At 41.3% G+C, this 24,242-nt stretch overlaps 1 protein-coding gene across 2 annotated transcripts in view; it reads right to left on the reverse strand.

The window, feature by feature from the left end:
• Positions 1-24,242, reverse strand: part of ROBO1 (roundabout guidance receptor 1) — a 367,253-nt gene that overhangs the window by 251,276 nt on the left and 91,735 nt on the right. For both annotated transcript variants that reach the window (XM_018576154.1, XM_018576153.1), the window contains exon 2: positions 22,884-23,210. In XM_018576154.1, coding sequence (XP_018431656.1) covers positions 22,884-23,210 — 327 coding nt within the window. The remainder of the gene's footprint in view (positions 1-22,883; positions 23,211-24,242) is intronic.

Below are 24,242 nucleotides of genomic sequence, written 5' to 3' on the forward strand. Positions count from 1 at the left end.
TATTCTGATGCATCTCCTGCCCCAAAACAAAGTGAGCCAGCCGGAATGCGATCCAACACCAATCGGGCCAGAGCGCACTGGGGCTGGTGTGAACTAGCTCTTAAGCTTTTCCCCTGCTTTCTTTTGGTCACATTATTACTCATTAGAATAAATAGAGGGATGCATCTCCCTAATGTAGACAAAGAGCACACTAAGAACATGGCAGGGCATCTAACCCTTCCCACTCTGTCCAAAACTTTAAAAAGTACTTTAATTTTTTTTACAATTAGAGTCAAGTAATATGGTGTGTGATTAATGGGACGCAGACTATATGAAAAGATACTTCATTCATGTGTGCCTAGAGCAGCATAAATATTAATCTGGCCCTCTCCATTCGACAGAATTGAGAATCCAGCCATTTCTGTACAGCGGAACTGATATATCCATGACTGTATTATAGAACTGCTATATGGCACATCTCCGGCCCCTGAGACCTCTTAGAACTAACTCCGGAACTGGCTTTCAACGAGACAGCTTTCATGAGTAAAAGTGTTGTACCGTCTAGCAGGGCCGCGTCTGGAGTATCTCTTTCTTCAGCTGAGCGGAATTCTCAGCACAGAGCTTTGTTCTCAGAGATACACACCGGCACTGTAAAAATAATTTTACAAGAAATAAGGCAAAAGCCAGTGAATGCGTTTTTTAGATGACATAAATTCACTCAGGCGGAGGAAGCAGAAAAACAAACAACGGCTATTGAATTCTGTCACAACAGAAACATTTCACAGTAAAAATTCAGAGAAAAAGAAAGACAACAATTTCTCTGAAGACACAAAACACCAGCGGCTGAAAAATGTGGGCGACACCCTAAAAAAAGAGCTCACTTCGGCGTGAAGACAATACACTTTGTCTGTTATTCAGACATCTGCAGGAAGTTCTCAGCCAGGGAAGATGATCTGTCATACAAGGAAACAATTTGGGACTTAGAAAACCTGAAGCAACTGTGCGTCTAAATCCGAGAGACGTATTAGCTATTTATTAGGAGTTCTTAAAGAAGAACTCCGGGATTTTTTTTTTTAATGAAGTGCTCATTTTGGTCTAGGGAGGAAAATAATAGTTATACTCACCTGATACTTGCTCTTAGACAGGTCCCTGGAGCTCCTCTCCCCCTCCGCTGCAGCGGTCTAAGGTCCTGTGAGTCATCATGTTCTATAAACAGTGTATAGAACATGAGGATGCCCAGGGACATACCGTTGCTTTAGCGGAGGAGCAGAAAGTGCTTTTACAGCCAGCCAGCTCGGAGGAGAATAACTTTGTCATTTTCAGCACTAGACCAAAATGAGTAGTGCCAGGAACATGCTTACCTGGCGCCCCCAGTAGTGATAGCTCCTGGTGACTGTCTTCGATTGGGAGCTGGTGGTGCATACCCCAATCATGTGATCACTGTGACAGCCAATCACAGTGATCACATGATTCCGCATTGTGCAGGAGGTTATTTTAACATTGTTGTTGTGAGTTGCAATTGGCTATGGCAGAAATGAGTCAAAGTTTGTAAAATGTTTGGGCACTTCTCTTTATAGTAAACTGACCACACACACCCCTGGCCTGAGTTAGCTCTGCAGGCCAACCAAAGCTGTTGTCTGGTCAAATGGTTTTCATCAACATACTTATTAGTTAAAGCTCAACTCCAGACAAACAGCTTAATGCACAGATAAAATACATATAGCGGAGCAGTTTTATTTTCTAAAAGACTTGCATTTCTGTCTATCCAGCTTCGAGATTTAAAGAAAAGTTAAAGGAGAAGCAACATGATGAGCTCATCTCTCTGTCCTCTCCTCCTTTCAGCAAATACCTTTTTTATCTGCCTAAAGTTCAAAGCGGGGCTGTTTAACTAAACAAGAAGAGGCCTTTCACTTAGCAAAGTGAACATCCATTTTGCAAAGTGGATGCCAGTAAATAACTTTGAATTCCAATCACGTGTTTGCAAAATATCCTTTTTATTTTTTTCAAAATTTCCATTGCACATGATTAAAGCAAAAATAAGTTAACAAGCACAGGCAAGTCACTAATAATGGCAGCAGAGTATCACACATGAAGATGGAAATTTGTACCCAGTGCCTAGAGGGTGGATCGATATGCCTTTGAGATGTGCCAATTCTGGTAATGAGTCTCACAAGCCTCGTAATAACACTTTTTAAATCCAGTTGTCACATCTGCTACAGTCCAGCAATCTCTTACAGAGCTGAATAACATCAGATTCCTGTTCGGCTACATGCATGCCCCAGAGCACACAGCTCCTTTTAAGACACAATGATACAGAAGGCTGACCAGGCTCTGAATTTCCTGTTCTAATATAGTATGGGTGATGCATTTTACAGCAGACTGAGTAGACACAGTTAGTGACGGCACAGAACTGTTTGTCTACTGTGCAGGACTCTGAAAATGATCTGACAGCTGCAAGTGCATGAATATCAAGTAGAACTTTAACAAAGGATCTTACCGAAGCACTGCTGGGGTCACGCCTGGATTTTTGGAAAGTCCACACTGTCCTATGCCTAGGGCAATGCTGGTAACAAGATACCCATCAAAGGAAAAGTTCAGCCAGACATTTCAGTACTTAATGGATGTTAGTGTATTCAAGTAAAGGTGGAGGGAATCGTCTACCAGTACCAAGTGGATGTTAGTGTGTTTTAGAATAGGTAGCGGTAATCCTCTACTAGTACTGAGTGGATGTTAGTGTGTTCTAGTATAGGTCGTGAGAATCCTCTGCCATTACCAAGTGGATGTTAGTGTGTTATATTATAGGTAGCGGGAATCCTCTACTAGTACTGAGTGGATGTTAGTGTGTTCTAGTATAGGTGGTGAGAATCCTCTGCCATTACCAAGTGGATGTTAGTGTGTTCTAGTATAGGTAGTGGGAATCCTCTAGTAGTAACAAGTGGATCTTAGTGTGTTCTAGTATAGGTGGTGAGAAGCCTCTACCAGTAGCGGGTGGATGTTAATGTGTTCTAGTATGAATGTTGAGAATCCTCTACCAGTACCTAGTGGATGTTAGTGTGTTCTAGTATAGGTGGTGAGAAACCTCTACCAGTACCGAGTGGATGTTAGTGTGTTCTAGTATAGGTGGTGAAAAACCTGTACCAGTACCGGGTGGATGGTAATGTGTTCTAGTATAGGTGGTGAGAATCATCTGCCATTACCAAGTGGATGTTAGTGTGTTCTAGTATGAATGGTGAGAATCCTCTACCAGTACCTAATGGATGTTAGTGTGTTCTAGTATAGGTGGTGAGAAACCTCTACCAGTACCGAGTGGATGTTAGTGTGTTCTAGTATAGGTGGTGTAACAAGGACACTCCACTGTAGTCCAGGTAAATCAAGTAGAATGCAGTTTATTAAAAGGGCAAACACAAAATAGCTTGAAACAGCAACATAAGACAGTCCTTGTTATGGCTCTGTAGCTTTCCTCAGCTTCAAGACACTCACGCTGCTCACCCCTCGTGAGCTCTCAATCTGCTCTCTTAGCAGTCCCACCCGAGGTGGTCTGTGTCCGTGTGCTCCCTGCACACACACAACTCCAACACTCCCCTGAGCACTCGGCTGGCTTCCTGATAAGGCTGCTCTCAGCCACCTGATTAGCCCAGGCTGGTCATTGGCAACACCTGGCCCCAGGACTGGAGATCTCATCCCACCCAGAGCTCTACGAAATCTCCAGAGCTCCAGATCCCAGCTGCAAATAGGAAAACCTGGAATAACCTGAAAAGCCAGGTTCTTCCTTATAACCTGCTTTACTTTCTGGACCCTCTCAGCCCCTTTGGCTGAGAGTCCTGGGTGCCAAGGTCGCCATCCTCCACCGTGGCATTGGCTTACACTGCCACAGTGGTGAGAAACCTCTACCAGTACCGAGTGGATGTTAGTGTGTTCTAGTATAGGTGGTGAGAAACCTCTACCAGTAGCGGGTGGATGTTAATGTGTTCTAGTATAGGTGATGAGAAACCTCTACCAGTACCGGCTAGATGTTAATGTGTTCTAGTATAGGTGGTGGGAATCCTCTGCCAGCACTCAGTGGATATTAAGCTGGCCAAACAATATATGAATTTTGGTCGGCTCTTGAACCAGCCAAAATCCTATCTGCACCCTTTTGCCCACCATCCTTCGATCAGCTGATCGAAGAGGCAGGTCGGAAAAACAGAGCCAGCAGCCAATGAGCTGCCAGGAGATTCCTTGATCAACATTCTTAAGTGTTGATGGAGGAATCTGTTATATTTTCTTCATTCAGCCCACGGGTTGAACAAAAAAGATATTAGTGTATGGGCAGCTTAAGTGTGTTCTAGTATAGGTGTGGGAATCCTCTGCCAGTACTGAGTAGATGTTAGTATGTTCTAGTTCAGCTGAAAATTTTCAGTTTGGCTCCTTCCACAAAAGTTGATTGAAAAAACGACTTTTGTCAAATGGGTTGAAATTGGACCAAGTCACCAGGACTTTGCAACATTTGACTAATTTATGGCCAGTTTTAGACTCAAAACTGTATTTCCTGTTAAGCACCTACAGTGAATCCTAGATGGCAAAGCTAATTTTCACAGTGCTTGGCATAACTAAGATCTAGGAGGCTCCACATGCTTTTCCTGGTAGTTACTTAACATTCAATCCAAATTAGTGACCATATTTGAAGCAAAAGCAAGAACTCTTAGATGGGGCAGAACCCAAGTCAGGTTCTTATCACACATGTAGCCATTCAGGATATTTTACCTCACTTCCTGTACAATTAATAAGATAGGAAGCGAGAAAAATCTCTCTACCAGGTAGGTAGAAGTAGAGTGGGTAAGGATGAGAACCTATGTCACATTGTTTTGCTGTATGTATCCCCATTAGGAAAATGCCCTCACTTCCTGATTGGTTACCAGGATAGGAACCAAGGGAAAATCTCCCACCCAGGGATTAAAAAATACAGTAATACAGTAGGCCTCCACTGCTGTCTTTCTTCTAAAGATTTACGTTGACGGACTGTCATGCTGTCCCAGAAGCTTTAATACTATGCGTCAATGACCTAGAATATGTTTGCAGATCAGAAAAATCAGTCCTTATCTGGAGCTTATTAGGGGTAAATGAGTCAGTAAGAGGATCAGCAAGACAGCTAAGCAACCAGCATTTTCAAGAGACATCAACAATAGCAGCCACCATGGTTCTCCCATGGCAGGTTCCCTTTTAAAAAATGTTGCTTTGCTCCACACATGGGTTCCGTAAATGCACACGTGCTGATTTTCCCTGGGAATAAAACTGATCAATGTATATTTCCTAAAATATCTCAACATTTTACACAACATGCGGGCAACAAATAATACATCACCATTATATACCTGCTATCGTAACTATTGACTTGTCAAGCGATAACTGCAAACTCAATTGCAGAATACATGAACATAATGCCACGATCAATAGACTTATCCCTTCACACTAATTAGCTTGTGTGCTCTTGCAGGCAGGGGGATTATTGAAAGACATGTTTTGTATAGCAGGAGACTTAATTGGATTAAGGCATTTTTGGTTAATAATTTGTGCTATTTATATGGCATGAGTAGGAAGCCATAACAAAGTTTGAAGAATATATCAACATATCTCAGGGAGCTTATCTGAACCTTGATGCTCATAAAACAGTCTGGCTGTGATAAGAACGGGCTATAATGGAGGAATTATGCATTCTTTTCTCTGTGATATGAGAAATATCGCCAGATAATATTCCACTAAGGCTTGTAAGAAGAGGCACACAATCATGTTATGCTTCCTAGAAGAGATCCTGACATAAGTGCAGCTGGAATACACATGAACCTTGCCAAGGAATCGTACTCACAGACGCTTCTCGCTGCACCTACTATCATCTAAACTTGCCCGTGTTTAAAGTGCAACTGGAGCCCAAACTTTTTTTTTAAGTTTGGGATATAGTGGAGAAGGATTAGAGCCCCTGTCAGGTTTTTATTGCATTCTTTGTGCCCGTTAGGTAGACTCACCCTCTCTATTTGTCCTAGTGCGCATTGTCACTGATGGTGAAAGAAAACCCCAGATTTATGGTGGTCACCAGAACAGATATAGATAGTAAATCTTCCAATGGGAACACTAGTTCTGGTGATCATGCTGACCCTTTGGGGATATTTCTCACTTTGGAAAGATTTTTCTCTCACTTCATGTTGAGGCTCTTGGACAGGAAGTGAAAGGAAATGGCAGGTTTATAACCCTCCCGTATCCACGTGTAGCGCTCACCCCCTAAGGAGCCGCCGGATGAACGGGTCTTCCATAGCCTGTCTAGGGATTTCTAAGCAACCTGCTGCCCCAATAGCACTTACCACCTCCAGTGGCATCCCTCAAAGCGAAGTCCAGACAGTAGATGAAAGCTGAATTGCTTTTATTTCTGAACTTCAGGGAGAGAGTGTCAGGGTCAGGCACATCCAGGACGAGGTAGACCCCTTTAAGCAATAGAACAGAGTAACTGCTGCCATCACAGACTAGGACCTTTAAGCGAGACATGGCAATCTGTGCAGAGAACATCAGGCAAAGCAGTACTTCAGAAGTCCTCATACATGTTCATCTCCAGAATCAGTAGCTGACCACTGGGCCTCCAGATTCCGGCCCCCAGTGTCAGTATCAGGCAAGTCCCCAGGCTTCAGGCCCAGCCAGTTAAATCAGTCAGCAGCAGCCTCCCCCCAGGGAGGCCTGGGGGAGGGAGACTCCTGTTACATCAGCCACACTGAGCATTTATATCCTGTACCTTCCAGTTATTGGCCAGGAGACACAAATGCTCAGAACAATCCCCATTGGCTGCTCTGCTCTGTGGCACAAACACACCCAGTTCAGGGAGATGCAGCATCCATAGATTGTCCTGAAGAAATGAGATGAACATAACTACAGATCTATCTCAGACTAACTACAGTCTGAGAACAACTAAATGTCACAGTACTCCTGTTTACAGGGTGCTACACACTGTATCCAAAACTAAAGTTTTGGCTTCACTTCTCCTTCAAAGCTGAACTCCAGCCTTACCTTCAGCCTTGCACAGTTGTGCAGGCTCCTTTCCTGTATTGAAACTGAATTCTGATTTCACAGCACATTGTGAGCTTCTCACAAAAGGGGAACATAGGTATTACTTTATCAGTAGGCTGCTGCTCCGTTGTTGTTTAATAATAGTCTAGGAAGAAGTGATTAACAAATTAGAACAATGGCTCTTTTTTCCTATTGTCACCCATTAGATGGGTGTAGTAAACCTGCCCTATCAATTGTTTGTAAAAGATAGGTTGTCTATTTTTTACTTTGCATTGCAACATTAATTAATTGATGGCTTTGATAAATGTTTTATTACTGGTATTTATGTTACATCAGGCTTTCTGTATATTAGAAACAGCAAGAAGTCTGTAGTGCAGCTTCCATCATCACAAACAGGCATGTTCCAGGATCACCAGATTATAGACACCCAGGGAATGGGGAGGACTGGTGTTCATTTAGTACATGGATGAAAAACCAATGTATTGGGCAGGTAGGCTCTCTGTATACATCTCAATGTTTTATTATTCATCTTAAGTGATCTTTATAAGAAATGAAAAAACACTAACTTTGCCTATCTTTAGAAATAGGCCTGTTGGGTTCTACAGAAGGGCTTGTACTCTGTAATTTCATTGAAAGATTAGTTTTTCAGGGTTTTTCTATGATAGGGTTTTTTATGAGCCGATGAATCAGACATCAGAGACGCAGGGTCTCATCAGTTCCTGAAAATTATCATCAGAGATGAGCGGAATAAACCGAGAATAGACACAAGTGATTCTTAAGCAATATGTAATTTCTTTGAACTGTCCTTTGTAGCTACAAAGTTGATTTGTTTTATGATGTCATGCAGTATCATAAGAACTAAGGGATTCAGAAACAATGCTTCAGGACCGTGAAAACGTTATGATGACAAAGCTAAACATAAAGCTACATTAATTCTAAGCATTGTATACAAGAGCTTGTACCTCCCGGCACCAGTACAATACTCTGACTGATGAGGGTTCATCCGGTTTATATAGTCAGTTCTTGCTGTTCATGACTAAGTCATTGTAAACTGTATCTGACTGAGATGTTGCCTGGAATAGATGCCGATATCAACCACAAAGGACAATCTAAGTTTTTATACATATGGATTAGTTTGTTACTCATATAAACATTACTTTATTCAACTCTTATAACTCATGAGATCTGGTAATCTCAGTCTGGAATCGACCGCAAGACCTTTGCTGATCTAAATGAGTCCTCGTCTACATACCATTTGTACGACTGTCAGAAGGGAGCCCATTAAAGAGTCACTAGGCTTAAAGTGATGCCGTCACTAAACTCATTTGAAAATAAAGCTTAGTTCCTGCAACTTTAGTTCCATCCACCAACTATTCATTAAGCTGGCCATACACTTTTAACATTTTGTTTGGACATTCTTTGGAAATTCTTCTTTAGACCATTTGATCTTGTCATTAATGAGTCAGCTCATCTTGTTTGAAAGCCCTTAAAGAAGAACTCCAGGCTATCTAAACATTAACCCTTACAGTGGGTCTACCCCCGCACTGCAAGAGTTAACTGCTTCCTTTAGGGGCTAAAATAAAGAAAATATACTCACCTGATCCCTGCTGTTGTTTGGCTGCTAGACTGGTCCCCGCAGCCTCTTCTACCCCGGGCTCCATCAGTCTAAGGACCTAGACCAGGGATGTCCAAACTCCAGCCCTCCAGGTGTGGTGAAACTACAAATCCCATGACGCATCTCTCTCTGGGAGTCATGTCTGTGGCTGTGAGAATCTTGCAAAGCCTTAATGGGATTCGTAGTTCCACCACAGCTGGAGGGCCGCAGTTTGGACATCCCTGCCCTAGACCAAAGTGAGCAGTTTATTAGATTCCCTGATGCTCTTCTTTAAAAATGTCATCCAGACTGGCTACTTGAATGGAATCCCAGATGTATTAAACAGGTTTTTTTGTTGTGCCTAGCACATGCATATCATAATATGTACGGTTAGAATGTTGTTAGTTCAGATAAGAAACATTTTCCATCCTGCTCCTTCGACTTTTCAAAAATGAACGTCAGTTCAATTTAAAAAAAAAACGTAGGCTCTGTTCACCCCTAGGCGTATCGAATATGCGCGTTTGTCGCGCGTTTCTGAGGGCTACTTGGCTGTATCCCAATGGAAACGCGTGACAAAAACGCCGCAAAGAAGCTCATGTACCTTTTTAGGCGTAGGCCGTTTTGTAGCGCATTCAGTACGTCAAGGTGTGAACCATACCCATAGAAAACAATGGGATTTTCATGTTTGAGCGTTTTGTAGAGCGTTCGTAGAGCGTTGAACGCGCTACAAAACGTACAGGTGTGAACCAGGCCTAATGAATGTTCCGAAACCGAAAGCTTTCAAACTAAATTCTACTGGCATATGGCCAGCTTTACACATAATACAATTCTTTTCAATAGATGGCACTCTTAGATCCTCTTCCCTCAATGATAAACTCTGACTTGTAGGAGACTAATTTGTAAATTTCAGAGTGGGCACTGCAGCATAGAATAAAAAAAAAATCAAAGGAAATCTGTACTTAGTGATACACATGGAGGCTGCTATTGTGGACTTCTTCTAAAATTCCTGCTAACTTCAATACTGTCTGGGATGCTGACCTGAAACAAGCGTGCAGCAAGTAAAGTCAAGTCTTGTAGCAAGTAAAGTCAGGGTTCAGTCAGAGCTTCTGATCTGGAAGCTTGTTTTGTGTATTTAAGCATATGGGTTAGAATTAGATCCATGCAAAGCCTTAATGGGATTCGTAGTTCCACCACAGCTGGAGGGCCGCAGTTTGGACATCCCTGCCCTAGACCAAAGTGAGCAGTTTATTAGATTCCCTGATGCTCTTCTTTAAAAATGTCATCCAGACTGGCTACTTGAATGGAATCCCAGATGTATTAAACAGGTTTTTTTGTTGTGCCTAGCACATGCATATCATAATATGTACGGTTAGAATGTTGTTAGTTCAGATAAGAAACATTTTCCATCCTGCTCCTTCGACTTTTCAAAAATGAACGTCAGTTCAATTTAAAAAAAAAACGTAGGCTCTGTTCACCCCTAGGCGTATCGAATATGCGCGTTTGTCGCGCGTTTCTGAGGGCTACTTGGCTGTATCCCAATGGAAACGCGTGACAAAAACGCCGCAAAGAAGCTCATGTACCTTTTTAGGCGTAGGCCGTTTTGTAGCGCATTCAGTACGTCAAGGTGTGAACCATACCCATAGAAAACAATGGGATTTTCATGTTTGAGCGTTTTGTAGAGCGTTCGTAGAGCGTTGAACGCGCTACAAAACGTACAGGTGTGAACCAGGCCTAATGAATGTTCCGAAACCGAAAGCTTTCAAACTAAATTCTACTGGCATATGGCCAGCTTTACACATAATACAATTCTTTTCAATAGATGGCACTCTTAGATCCTCTTCCCTCAATGATAAACTCTGACTTGTAGGAGACTAATTTGTAAATTTCAGAGTGGGCACTGCAGCATAGAATAAAAAAAAAATCAAAGGAAATCTGTACTTAGTGATACACATGGAGGCTGCTATTGTGGACTTCTTCTAAAATTCCTGCTAACTTCAATACTGTCTGGGATGCTGACCTGAAACAAGCGTGCAGCAAGTAAAGTCAAGTCTTGTAGCAAGTAAAGTCAGGGTTCAGTCAGAGCTTCTGATCTGGAAGCTTGTTTTGTGTATTTAAGCATATGGGTTAGAATTAGATCCAGGAAACTAACATTTTCAGAAGGCTGGATAACAATGGCAGCCTCCATGTTCCCTCTGTAAATGATTATTTTACCGCAAATCATATAATAGAGGTAGTAGTAGTAGTAGTAGTAGTAGTAGTAGTAGTAGTAGTACATAGTTGTTTTTTTATTCAAAAATAGTTCTCATTTAATATAAATAGTTCATTCTATTTGCATCCAATCATGCAAATGTAAAGAATATAAAGTGTTTTACACATATTTCTGTGTGTGCTTTTATAAAAATATTTTACTTGGGCACATACACAGAATAAGAGTGTTGATCAGAGCTATATAAAGCTCCAGCCACAAATATTTTCAGCGTAATTATAAATATAGTCTTCTTATCCCCCCGGAGGCCTGTCTACAAGGAGCCATTAAGCACCTGCAGCACTCCATTTAACAAAGCTTCAAATCGTACGATGCCTCAGTGAGCAAGGAGCCTCTCCCTCTGATCCATCATTTCATTAGTATACACAAGTCATATACCCAGAATGATGCCCACTCATGACAGGCTCACTTTCACAGCCAAGAGATAATAAGGCTGTCTCATGGCTCAGCGCCTGTGATCCCCCTGGACCCAGTCTGTTCTCTGACCTGACATGTGACTGCGTGTGCTCTGACTGTTACAAGAGCCATTATCAAGAGTGTAACATGTTGGGCAGATAAGGGGCCAACCTAAAAGGGAATAATTTCTATATCAGCTGTAGCTGCATCAATAATAAAACACAGCATTCTACTGAAGCTGAATTCCAGAGAAAAAAAAGTAAAAACTTGTTAAATGCTAGTTTAGGTCCAGGGTACCTGGGAAAAAAAAGAACTTTTATTAACCTGATTCCAGCTTCTGCAGCCTCTTACACCCTACGCTCCAGCCGCCAGAGCCCCGCTGACATCATCAAGTACAGTGCAGGGCCTATAGCCTTGCCTTATACGTGAGGAAGCAAAAGAACAATTTTTTTGTACAAAACACAAAACAGCTGGAACCTTTCTGCCTTTCTCTCCTCATGTCACATGGGGTGATATATACCACACTGTGCATGCTTCAATATATACCACACTGTGGTGCATCATCAGAGGGCCAGCTGCAAGAACCAGGGAGAGACAGCTGACCCCCCCCCCGCCCCGATGACACACAAAGAGGAGATGGTGGTGGTGCTGCATTATACTAGGCAATATTTGGTTCTTGTGATCAAATGGTTCGTGTGTGTGTTTTTTTTTGTTTTTTTTTAAGACAACCCGGTGGACAAAGTATGAGGGGGTGAGAAGTTCCTCTATAAGTAATTCTAGGTTGAATTTCACTTTAACTGTATATGATACTTGTATATAACATATCACTAGGAACAGTACTGGCCACATGCAGTTTACACATTAGACTGTTACCATTAAATTATTATTTTCCAGCTGTCAAACTGAGATTCATCTCTCTTACAACTCTGCCCACTTTCAGGGGGAAAATTTGAATAATAATAGGTATTAGGAGAAATATGGGTGAATCGTCATACTGCAAATGGAATTTCAAAGAAAATCCTCTCTGTTGCGTCTGCCCATCCCAGTTACTGCTGATATCTGTCCATTCAATACATACACGTTTTTATCTTTAACTTGTGTGTTTGTTTCTGCATATTAAAATACATTATTTTAGTCTGGAATAGCTTATTAAACTGGAACCCTGGCCAAGGCTCTTTATGGTAGGGTCCATTGAGATATATCTGCAGTGCTGCAGTGTGCTATCAAAGGCATGTTACATTATGTTACACATTATAGTATGGCATGTTGAAGTAAAATCAGACTTGCACTATTTGGGCACAACAAGGCAGGGTAGTGAATTATCATTATTGTGTTGAAGTGCCACTCAAAATAAATGGTAACACAACACATTATTGCACAGCAATACAACAATATAAACAGTATTGGGAAAAAGTTAGAACCTCTGTCAGGTTTTTCATTGCCTTGTCTCAATTGAAAACGTTTCTTTTGTTCTGTTCTGGTGACACCAAATGAGCTAGTAGAGGGAAATCTCTCCAACAGGAAACACACAGAATTCCCTATTCCAGTGATCCTCACTGCGCAGCCCTAGACAGCAGTACATAACCTTACGAGCGTAAATGCCCCTGAGCAGTGACGTGCATGTGCACTGTGAAGGTGGGCCCTTGGGGGACATTTTGTCTGGACAGGTTGTGCAGTAAAAGGTAGGACTGCACAGTGAAGATCGCTGAAACGGGGAGCAACTGTTTGCATACAGAAATCTAGACCTTCTTGAAAAAAGGTCATGTGTACAAATCAGTTCCTCCAACCCACAAAATCAGTTTTAGGGAACCCTCCCATTTGTACACAGGAGGAAATAAAGGAATTTGGGAAAATATCATACCGACCCTCTCCTCCATTTCTCATCGTGATCTCACCTCCTTTAACGTTACTGGTTAAGCTGCATACACTCAGCATATGGAGGCTCCTCTCTCGATTTAAGCCGTTTTCTCTAGAGAAAGGAAAATTCCCTACTGACCTGCCAGACATCTGCTGGTGTGCTTACCAGCAACACCACAAGGAAGGATAATGATATCTTCCATGTGATTAAAAGAGCGGCATCTGAAGAAAGCCCCTGGCTTCTGTCTGATTAATCAGACTGCTAAACCTATGTGAATTTTCAAAAGTAATAAAAAGTCAATGCATAGTCTACTTCTAGAGATAAAACACAATAATAAGTCACACTTATTCTAGTGTGCATTATTTAGTCACAATTGATTTATTATATACATTGCTCAATTTAAATCAGCATCTTTAAGCTCCAAATAGGCTCCTTTATCAAAAAAGCCATGTTGATAATAAAATGTGGCCTCCTAACTTGTCTTAAAGTGACATTAAAGTCACAAGGTTTAAAAGCTATTTTTTAAATGCTGTCCTTCGATGTTTAAAAGTTTAGTTTTCTGCAGAATAAGCTGGTCTCCATAACCAGTGATGTGCCGTGCCTTCTGTGTTGGGTGAGGCATCACCCAGCCCGCCAAGGCTAAGCCCCCATCATGCAGAAGCCCCAACCCATCCTGCCAAAGCCACACCCCCAGCTCAGTAACCACGCTGCGTGGGGAGGAGGAAAGGAGGGGACAGGGAGGAGCTTCCCTGTCTCTCACTTGCTCGTCACTGGTGAGGCATTGAGATCGGTGTCCTCACTGTTTTTTTTTTATTGGATAGCTTGGACCAATGGCGCTTGGTCCAAGCCAGTGGTCCAAGCCATCCACATAGCTCTCGCCTCTAACACAGGCTGTGATAGCTCTTGCCTCACCAAGTTAGGTTACACAAGCAGTGGGGAAGCTGTGTAACCTGTCAAATACTGTGTAACCTGTCAAAAGCCGGATGCAGCGTTGCCTGTAATTAACGGGCAGCGCTCTGTCCATGGCAGGTTACATAGTGGGGAGGATTTCCCTGCTGCTTAATCTGTAACAAGCTGCTCTGAATGGAAAAAAAGCTGTCAGCTTCAGACTTGAAGCTGACACCTTTTTATTCATAATACAAGGTGAGGCTCTGACTCCCCTGCCTCCCCATACCGCACGTCCCTGCCCTGAACACTGGCCCTGATGTCCTGTTTTAAGGTGGCTCCTTTCCCTTGCAGGGTCCTATGGAGCCACCCTTGTGTGTGCTAGTACGCTGTGTGTGTCTCCACAAACACATAGGTACAGCGGGGCAAGACACTACCCTCCTTCCTCCTCAAAGCTAGTAGATTGGCACTGGGGACTGTGTTCTCCCTTGTGATTTTGAATTGTCCAGTAAGTGCAGGGAAGAGAAGCTAAGAGAGTTGGAGCTTTTGGGAAACAGGATGACTGCCACAAATGTAAAAAAAATACTTTGCTGGGCAATGTATATTTGTCTGATCTGGTCTCATTACTGGAAAAATGTATGAACATTTTATACTACTTTAACTTTGGATTAAGCAAACCTAATCTATAACAAATTTGACTACACACTCATATGGCCAAACACATAAGGGGTTGATTTACTAAAAGCAAAAAACAGGCTGTTCACTTTGCATGAGGAATTTGCCTTTGCCTTAGTGGATGTGGTGAAAATCCACTTTGCAAAGAATATCTAATCATGTGCAAGAAATATCTAAATACAGTATTATCACTTACACATGATTGGATGATGGAAATTGAGGGCCCGTTCATACATCTAATGGTGACCTGCGCTGTACCACACTGAATCAACAGTTCTGGACACATCAAAAATAATTGTTTTCTATGTGTCCCATTTACACCACAACATAGGTGTGATGGGTGGGGAGCTGTGATAAAATGCAAACATATTGGATTTTGAAGCACAATGGATCCCACCGCGGGTCAACTGAATGGAGCGTACACATTGTGCACTTCACAAAAAGTTTTTTAAAAATATCGTAAGCAGTGACAGCTCCAGTAGTGTGCAATACAATGCACACTACCGGGACTGTCACAACACACTAGCCCGTCCACTGAAAAACAGCAGATATGGATCAAATTTATTGTAAATACTGTTATTGTGCTTTTGGAAATTGCATCTCAATAGACACCTGTCTACTTTAGCAAACATATTATTGTGCTGGTAATCCCTGAGGACATTCATAAATTATACTTTATTACATAATGACACAAAATGGCTGCCAAGATTCAGAAAAATAGGTATTCTTGCTACCCTCTGTTATCATTTGTATTTGTATTTATACACAACACGCAGAAAATGTCACCATTGCAGTGCATCCAAATGTTGTACATCTTTCACTCGCAGAATAACAATTTCTGCTTACTCGTATTCTTTTAAACCCAATCCATCATGAGAAACTTCAGATTCTCAACTGACTATCTAACTCTAGGTAATTATCTGCACACTAGAAAATGCACTTTGAAGTTGTGCGCCAGGCATCCTAAGTGACATTTAAATTGTTATTACATCACTGTACATTTTTATGAATTGTATATCCATTCCGACTTTCTTATGTAAAAATGTAGACAGAAGGATTGCCGAGACAAGTCCCTGACTTGTTCTAAGATGTGTTACTTGTCCAAATCTATAAGCAACGTGAGATATGTGAAATAAAGTGCTTCTCTACATATGTAACTCATTTTATCTCATCTAAAACCTTTCATTTGTGTCTGAGTCAAACCTAATGGAAAGAGCTTGGATGGAATCTACAAAATGATTTATTACAGAGAACATAATAACAGACAAAATTTGATTACAGATAGCAAAGTACAGCATTGACGTCTTGAAACAGAAGGTACCACAAATCCAAACTACAGGTGCTGTATTATGTATTTAGGGCCTTTAGACAGAGCCATGCAAATCATTCCATTATGCCCCAGTGGCCAACAGAGCATTATGAAAGCTGAATGCTGGGGGAAAAAAGATTTTGCAAACAACATAGGTAAAGTAAGTTGGCTCTAATAATGCATATACCAGGTAGATGACTGCTGGATACTATAAAAATCATACCTTGATTGAAGCTGCATACTATTCCGAGCACTGTATATCTGACACTGCAGATATGAGAGCAGTGGCTTTGACAGCGAAGGCCACCAGTCATATACCTGCTCCCTCCTCCCCTATCCATTCCCAAAAAGCTTTGTATCTTTTCAGAGAATGCAAGGCTTTCAGTGAATGGACAAGGCGCAAGAAGAGGGCAGGTACACCAATGCATTTCCCCTCGACCATTCACAGAACACCTTACACTCTGTAAAAAAATACAAGGCTTTTTGTAAATGGACAAGGGGAGAGGACTGGCGCCCTTCACTGAGGCAGCGACATCCCTGAAGCGCCGAAATAACCGCACTCTGTGTAGTATTCAGTTTCAATCAAGGTACGATTTTATATTGGCCAGCAGTCATTCACACCTAGTATTCTAAATATTAGAGCTAACTTACTTAACTTACGCTGTTTACAAAATAACATTTTCCCAGGAGTTCAGGTTTATAATATATGGAATGTTTGTGTGGAAGCGCATTTTAGTGATTTTTTTTATGTGTTCCAAATTCATCTATTAGATGTCTTGTATATGTCTGTTCAAATTAACAGCAAACTATGGTGGGTACATGCTTGGGGTCACGATTTATAGAAGAACTAAGTGGTGAGTGAAAATCACTCATCATCATAGTTTGAGCCGATGTGTGACAATGAAACTGTCACCTGTCGGCTCGATAGACGGGAAGTGAGCGAACACATACCGTCGCTCGCTCACTTCTCGATCATCTCCCTGCAGAGAGCAGTGACTGTCAGTCAGCACTCTCCGCATAGATTCTCCCCTCCTCTTTCCGATCCTCCAGCGCTGACTGGAGGAATGGACAGGGGAGGGCACAGCTGGCTCTGCCTCTTGATAGGCAGAGCCCGCTGTTACTCAAGCAGCTGTGTGGATCTCTAAAGCATTATCGGGATCCGTCCCAGCTGCGGTGGTCTTAGTATACCGCGAGCTGTAGCTCGCTATAACTCGCTATAAACTGAGCTTTGGGTCACGGGAGGATGCTAGTATATGTCCTCCTGTGACCCTTAAGAGAACTATGAGGAAAAACACTTACCCCATAGTTCTTTTTTAAGAAGGCGCCAGAAGGACTATTGGAACCATGGTTCATATTATTACCAGTGCTACAAGGAACTACAATGAGCATTGTATTTAAAACTACTAACTACAAGTATCCACTTATTCGGAGTTCAATGACCATTTGGAAAGTGTGGAAGGCACAATGGTTTGGGGAGATACTGGCTCTCTTTGCATGGTACCAAAAAGCAAACACCATCCTTTACATCATCATGGAAGCTGTGTTGCCTGTAATGTCATCAAAGTGAAAACATATCCCGTCGTCACAACACAGATTGAGAGATATTACCTCTACTCATGTACCGATCATAACTATTACATTTTATATTTCCACTTGACTTAATTAAAATGTATGTATCATCATTTCTGATGTAAAAACAGAGGTATTGAACCACACTTTTTTTTTATTTCCCATAAGAGCAACAAACATTTACACGCAAAGGACATATGTTGCTGATCACAGAAAAGTTGAAAAGACTGTTTCAGGGTAAGAGAATAAACAGAAGACTTGGTCCGTCTCAGAAGCTGGATGAGAGGAGCCTCCAGGGAAGAATGAGGAAGCCCTTAGTCATGAAGGTGAAAGATGCTGAATTCATGAAATAGCATCACAGCAGGGGGTGCTGGAGGCCAACAACACAGTAATGGAATACTGTGGACATATAGTATGTATAAATGGAAAAGATATTGAAACATAGGGGTCTATTCACAAAGCTGCCGAGGGCAGCCGAGTGAATGACCGATCAGAAGTGAAGTGAGCCGAACACCGTTCGGCTATTCACTTCAGGCTGGTACGGCTGATTTCAGCCGTATATCGGCTGAAATCAGCCATACATCGGCTTGCTTCGTGTGGCTTCGGATCAGCCGAACATGCTCAGCATGTTCGGCTGACCCGAAGTGCAGAAGGAGTCCGACTCCGCCGATCCAACATCTGGAGCCGAACCTCCGGCAGGCTTCACACTGCTGTTCGGGCTATTCTGAAAGATCCCGAACAGCAGTGAGAGAATAGCCGAATGCCGCCGAGCGGCATTTGGCTCGGCTGTTCTGCTCGGTCCCTCAGAGGCACCGAGCAGATAAAAATAACCTGGAGAGTGCTAAACACCTCAGGTCTCCAATACAACTGTGAATTCATTATTATAACAACACCTCCTGTACCATACACACAAATGGCTTACACAAGATATAAAAAAAAATGGACATGTAAACCTCATTTAGCTAATAAACACAAGAAGAATTATGATCAATGCCAACAGGCACTTCAAAAGATCAGAAAAGCTTGTCTTTCAATAACAGCAACAGGAAAGGCTCTGGAAAAAGCTTCTGGAAATTGTCCAGCCCTTAGGGTCCATTCACCCCATTGTAGCTGCCTAACGCACAAAAAATGGTGCTTGCTCATTTTTTGGCAGGGCACTGCTCTGCAATGCGTCAATCAGTAAGATCGTTGGCAAGGCACATTGTGGTGCCATTTAGAATGAATCGCAATGCATCACACAAACACATGTGGTGCATTAATATATGCAGTACTGCAACACAACAGTGTAAATCTAGGGAAAAAAGGAATATGCCCCTTGAACAGTCAGATCATCCACAAGGCTACTGAGACATAAGCTTAGGGTCCAGTGGATGTCCAGAGGGCCCAACTACAATCTTTTTGCTGCTGCAGTATACTAGGGGGGTGGGGCAACTGGCCAAATGTGTTTCTACTCACAAGGTAGAATCAACTTATAGGCATATCATGTCTGATGAACCAGACAATGTTAGCGCAGACAATTAAAATATTGCAGACTGTGGAGGTGGGTGAGGAGTGCCTTGAATTAATAGGAAGTCTTGGATATTTTAGCCAGTTGAATAACAATAATCACTTTATTACTGTATGACATGAAACAAATCCAATGCATTTCAGGGGACTTGGGCTCTTCCTTCTTCAGGGCTTTGGTATTGTTAGATCTGTTGGTTTTGGACTCTTTGGCTTATGTCCTAATATGATAATGGTGTTCTGGAGTGTCTGCTGTGCCTGCAGTGGCAATTTGTTTGTTACTGCAGGCTCAGCAGTTGGCCGGCACATCAGAGCAAAGCTGCTTACTTCCCTAGGGCCCCATATCTGCAGACCTGAAAGAAAGCACAGGGTGCACTAATAGGTTTTTTGCCACTTGATCAATTTTACCTGTAAAAATCATCATATCCAGATGTAAGTCAGTGGGGATCTTTGCTTATAGCTAAAATCGTGCAGTAAACTGACCCTGGAATGTATCATAGAGTAGATATGGAAAAGTATTCTTGTGAAACTGTGAGATCCCTAGACAGGCGCTTAGTAAAATAAATCGGCAACACACCAGCAACTTAACAAGAGGTTACAAGGCCAACAGAATGTAGATTGGATTCCCCAGAAAATCAAGGGCTTTTGCCCAGTATAAACAAATATTGGTTTTATTTAATTCACCCCCTGACTGTTCCATCTCTGATATTCTTCTGTTTTGGCATAAAGCGGCAAAAATATATCAAAACACTGATAAAAAGCTTAGCAGTATGTATTAATACAACCAGCCAAAGAATAACAATGACTGCGGGGGGAAAAAAACCACAACCCCAACAATGGCCTTCACAGTAAGAAAATATCGTTGAGAACCCAAGAAATAATTATTCCAAATTAAACTGTAATGCTCTCATCTTCTAGTGTTTTTTTAGCTCAAATGTGTGAAATAAATCAGGCACAGAAAAGAAAGGTAATTTATTTCATTTTAAGACGGCAGTCTAATCTGGACCAAACCCAATCTGTCCCACTCAGCTAACATATCAAATATTTATTACATACAAAGTATTGGACATTAATGATACCATTCGGTTTTTCACACTTTATGTGGATCACGTCAATAGGCCAGTTTAGTTTGGCTTGTGTCAGAGTTTTTACTCCAGCATATTAAATTTACTTGACAGTTTCTAAATATGCAAGTGACTTCTGTTCCAAGTCAACCTGATAAGATTACAGTGAAAGGCTAAATGGAAACCATTACAAACACTGAAGCCTTTTCCTGTTCCCAGTCGATCAGACAAATACAAATAAATGCTATTGCTGACCCCCCCTCCCCCAAATTAAGTTGTTTAACATTAAAGGGAATGTAAACTCTAACAATAAACTTCTCTTATTTGTTTCCTTTTGAGCTGTTACATATACCACTGAAAACCTTTTATTATGTCTGTTTGATAAATTCAAAAAACAACAACAACAACCATTTTAACCCTGCAAGAAGTCTTGCACTCTTATCAGTTACATTTTTCCCAGCAATCTCTGTGGGTAAAATTATTTTAAATTTTTGTTCTTTGGTTCAGATACAATTTAAAGGGCCAGTAAACCTAAATCACTGACATTAAATACAAAAAAAAAAATCAACAATTGTTGCTAAATTGACTGGGCTCTCCAGTCAATTTTATGATCTCATATGTAGAATGGACATTTTAAAGGTTTTTATCAAACAGAGGGCATGTTGGGTTGGATAAGAGTGGAGTTTTAGTGAATAGTAGACAGAGCTATGTGGAGTCGTGATTTTTATATTCTATTCTTTGAGATGTAGACATTAATAATATTTTGAGATTTTAATAATATTGAGACATTAATAATATTCTCAAATAAACCATTTGCAGAAGTCATCACAATGGCATGTGTTGTAATTATTTGGTGACATATTTGGCTACATACAGCTGACCCCCTGCCAACAAGTCTGGCCCTGGTGCAATCCTCAGTGAGAATGAAATGTGAATGTTACTAGCAGCAAGTTAATTGAAAGGTTATTTGCATCTGACATTTACTGGTCCTTTAACATTTCCAGTAAAAATAAGTGCAAATAAGGGTAAAATACAGGTGTGCCTGAATTTACATGTACAAGTGGTATGGAGAGCACTTGTGTATTACTCATGAGCTTTGAAAGGAAATTGAATTCAAAGCTCTTTTGCAAACAAAGCTTAATTTGTTTCTGCATGCATGAAAATATTTTCTCAGTTTTAAGTTGGGGGTATGTGCTTTCAATTTATGTATCTAGAATGTTGAAGATAAATTGATATGGTTACATTTCCAGCACTCTGCATTTACCATATAAATGTAGATTATAACTACATTATAATTGTAGGTTCAAAGGTCCAGTATAACTTAAAGTGTATGTGTACTCAAGTTATAGCAAATATTCTGTCAGCAGAGAACAAATGCATGTACTGGTAGCAGTAGATACATTAGTATAGCTCTCAACGTTCTCCAGGAGCCCTGAAACCGGAGGTACTCAAAGTAGGCAAATACTAACTTCAGATTCTGAAAGCAAGGTTGTAACCACCTCCTACCACCTCTACCGGCTCCCTATCAATTCATTACTGTGATGGACTGTTTAACTGACCAATAGTGAGTTGCAGAAGCCTATGTTCAAATTCTGGAGCTGAATATAATATCTGAAGAAACAAGTGCTTTGGGGCTCTGTGGAACTTTAAAAACTTTATAAAGTGAAGTGCACATTTTTATTTTCTTGGAGTTCACTCAATATTACTCAAAGTGACACTAAAATCAGGAGTTAAATCTTAAAAATGCATTCAAGTACCTTAACTATTAACAAAAATGTAGTTTGTTTGTGCATCATTTAGCTGTAGATCCTCAAATCATCTCTGAATTGGTGCTGACACTGTCCTTCCTTCTGGTGGGTGGCTACTTTTGATTCCCATAGTCCATGTGCGTGTTGTAAAGTAGCCCCCGCTTCAAGCTCACGCCTGTGATGGACTACAATCTCAATGCAAATGAGTAAACTAAACGTGAGATTGTAGTCCATTACAGGAGCAAGCTTGGAGCAAACTGTTAGGTGTTTACCCGTCTTTAGATAGGACCATAGAGCACTTCCCTTTCTTCCTCTTAATAACATTGGGTGGGCGGTTGTAGACCACACAGATAACTGGGAACAATGTAATTAAAAAGGATGCAGTAGAGGCAGAGAACACCTAAAGTTATCAGCTCAGAAGCTTTCTGGCAGGATCAACATTTTGTTTGCACTTATCAAACAGATATAACAAAATGCTTTCAATTGTATGTACGGTAGCTTCGGCTACATGCAGTATACCGCGCTGAGCCAATCAGGCAGGCTTTGTATTAATGAATATGACGGAACCCGGAAGACGGAGGACACAACGGGGATCGGAGACAAGTTGAGAGACTGTAATCCCGAGTGTGGCTCGGGGTTACCGCTTATGGTACTGAAAATAACCCCGAGCCGCATTCGGGAATACCGCCATGGAGGTTAGTGGGTGTATTTAAACATTATTTTGGGCTATACTCATCTTATACAACGAGTATAGCCCAAAACCTATGTTTTAACAGAAAAAGCAGGGGGTCGTCTTACACGCCCAGTCGCCTTATACGGCGGCAAATACGGTACATATTAAAAACAAGAACAATCCAAGGGACATTTGCCCCTATCTCCCTTCTTGGCAATCCTTCACTGAACTGCTTTTAAAATAAGCAGAAATAGAAATAAATGATTAACTGAAACACAACTAAACAAAGCAGATTGTTTTCATCCAACACATAAAAGAATGCAGATATTGTCACTTACTGGCAACTTCAAGTGACGCATTGCGACTCACTGTCTCCCCAAGATAATTCCGAGCCACACAGACATAGACCCCTTCATCCGGCCTGCTCTTGCGTCCATGGACGATTCGTAAAAAAAATAGAGATCCACTTGGCAGCAACATTCGATGGGAGCGTGGGTCATCTTTATCTGTTTCTACCCTTTCCCCCCCTTTATACCACTCGATGGAAGGAGCTGGTCTGCCTTCTGCTTTACAGTTCAATGTGGCGGGTTCACCTTTGGAAACTATGAGATCTGAGGGATGTTCCACTATGCGAGGAGGGAAATCTTCTTGCCGAAGACGTGAACCTGGTGAATGAAAAAAAAATGTATATATATTAATGACTGTATTTGACACATTATGAAAAAAAGACAGGGGTGAGTGAGGTAGGAAAGGTGAGGCTGATGTTCTTTTGAAGGTTGAACAGTTGGCGAATACAGAGGAACTTGTTTTAAATAAATAATGATTCACATGTAGGTATATTGACAATAGGTTTCAATGTAAAGCTATAGTATGTATGAACATATAAACAAGTTAACATACACAGATAGCGTTCATTTGTGCTACCCACATAATCAGATATCCTCCATAACGGACTGCAGAATGTAAAATAACCATATGGTGGCATAAAGGAGGCATTTTCAGATACAACATACATAGGGTATTTATTTAATAGAAATAATGGTATGCAGTAACCTGTGTCAACCAATCAGATTTCGGCAGCTTAGCATCTGCAGACTAATTAAAGGTGGTTTCTGGCTGACTGCACACTACTGCTGTTTGTACTGTGTTATTATGTAACCTCAAAAATGTGTAACAAAAGAGTAAATTACAGTGGAGCTCAGCATTCCAGTGCTACCAATCAGAATAAAAGGGAAACTTAAAAAAAAAATTTGGATAGTGTTTGAAAAAGTTACAACTTCTATTTACTGCTATCTGTGTCCTTGGGAAAAAAGCAGTATGCATGGCTGAAACATATACTGTAGATTGGAACTGGATTACAGGTCAAAAGGTAAAGTGGCATCACTGATCAAAGCATGCAGTTCACACAGATCAAAGATAAGTGCCACTGGCCAGCCTCTTTCCTCCTCTCTGGACAATTAGTGGACAACGGTGACGCCTGCCCCTAATATTCTCCCTCCTAAAAGGCTTTTTTTCTTTTAATACCAAATACGTTTTCACAACGCAAACATCCCAACTGCAGCCCTGATTTTATTCATTTCAGCCGGTATACAACAGCTTATATTTTACGTAATTACATGACTATACGCTAATTATAATAGATACATTATTTAACGGCATTAGAAGGAATCCATCAGTGACCTTAATTTTACCTTTAA

This window comes from Nanorana parkeri, unplaced genomic scaffold (genome assembly GCF_000935625.1).
Source record: "Nanorana parkeri isolate BGI_ZX_2015 unplaced genomic scaffold, ASM93562v1 scaffold57, whole genome shotgun sequence".
Taxonomy (NCBI): Eukaryota; Metazoa; Chordata; class Amphibia; order Anura; family Dicroglossidae; genus Nanorana; species Nanorana parkeri.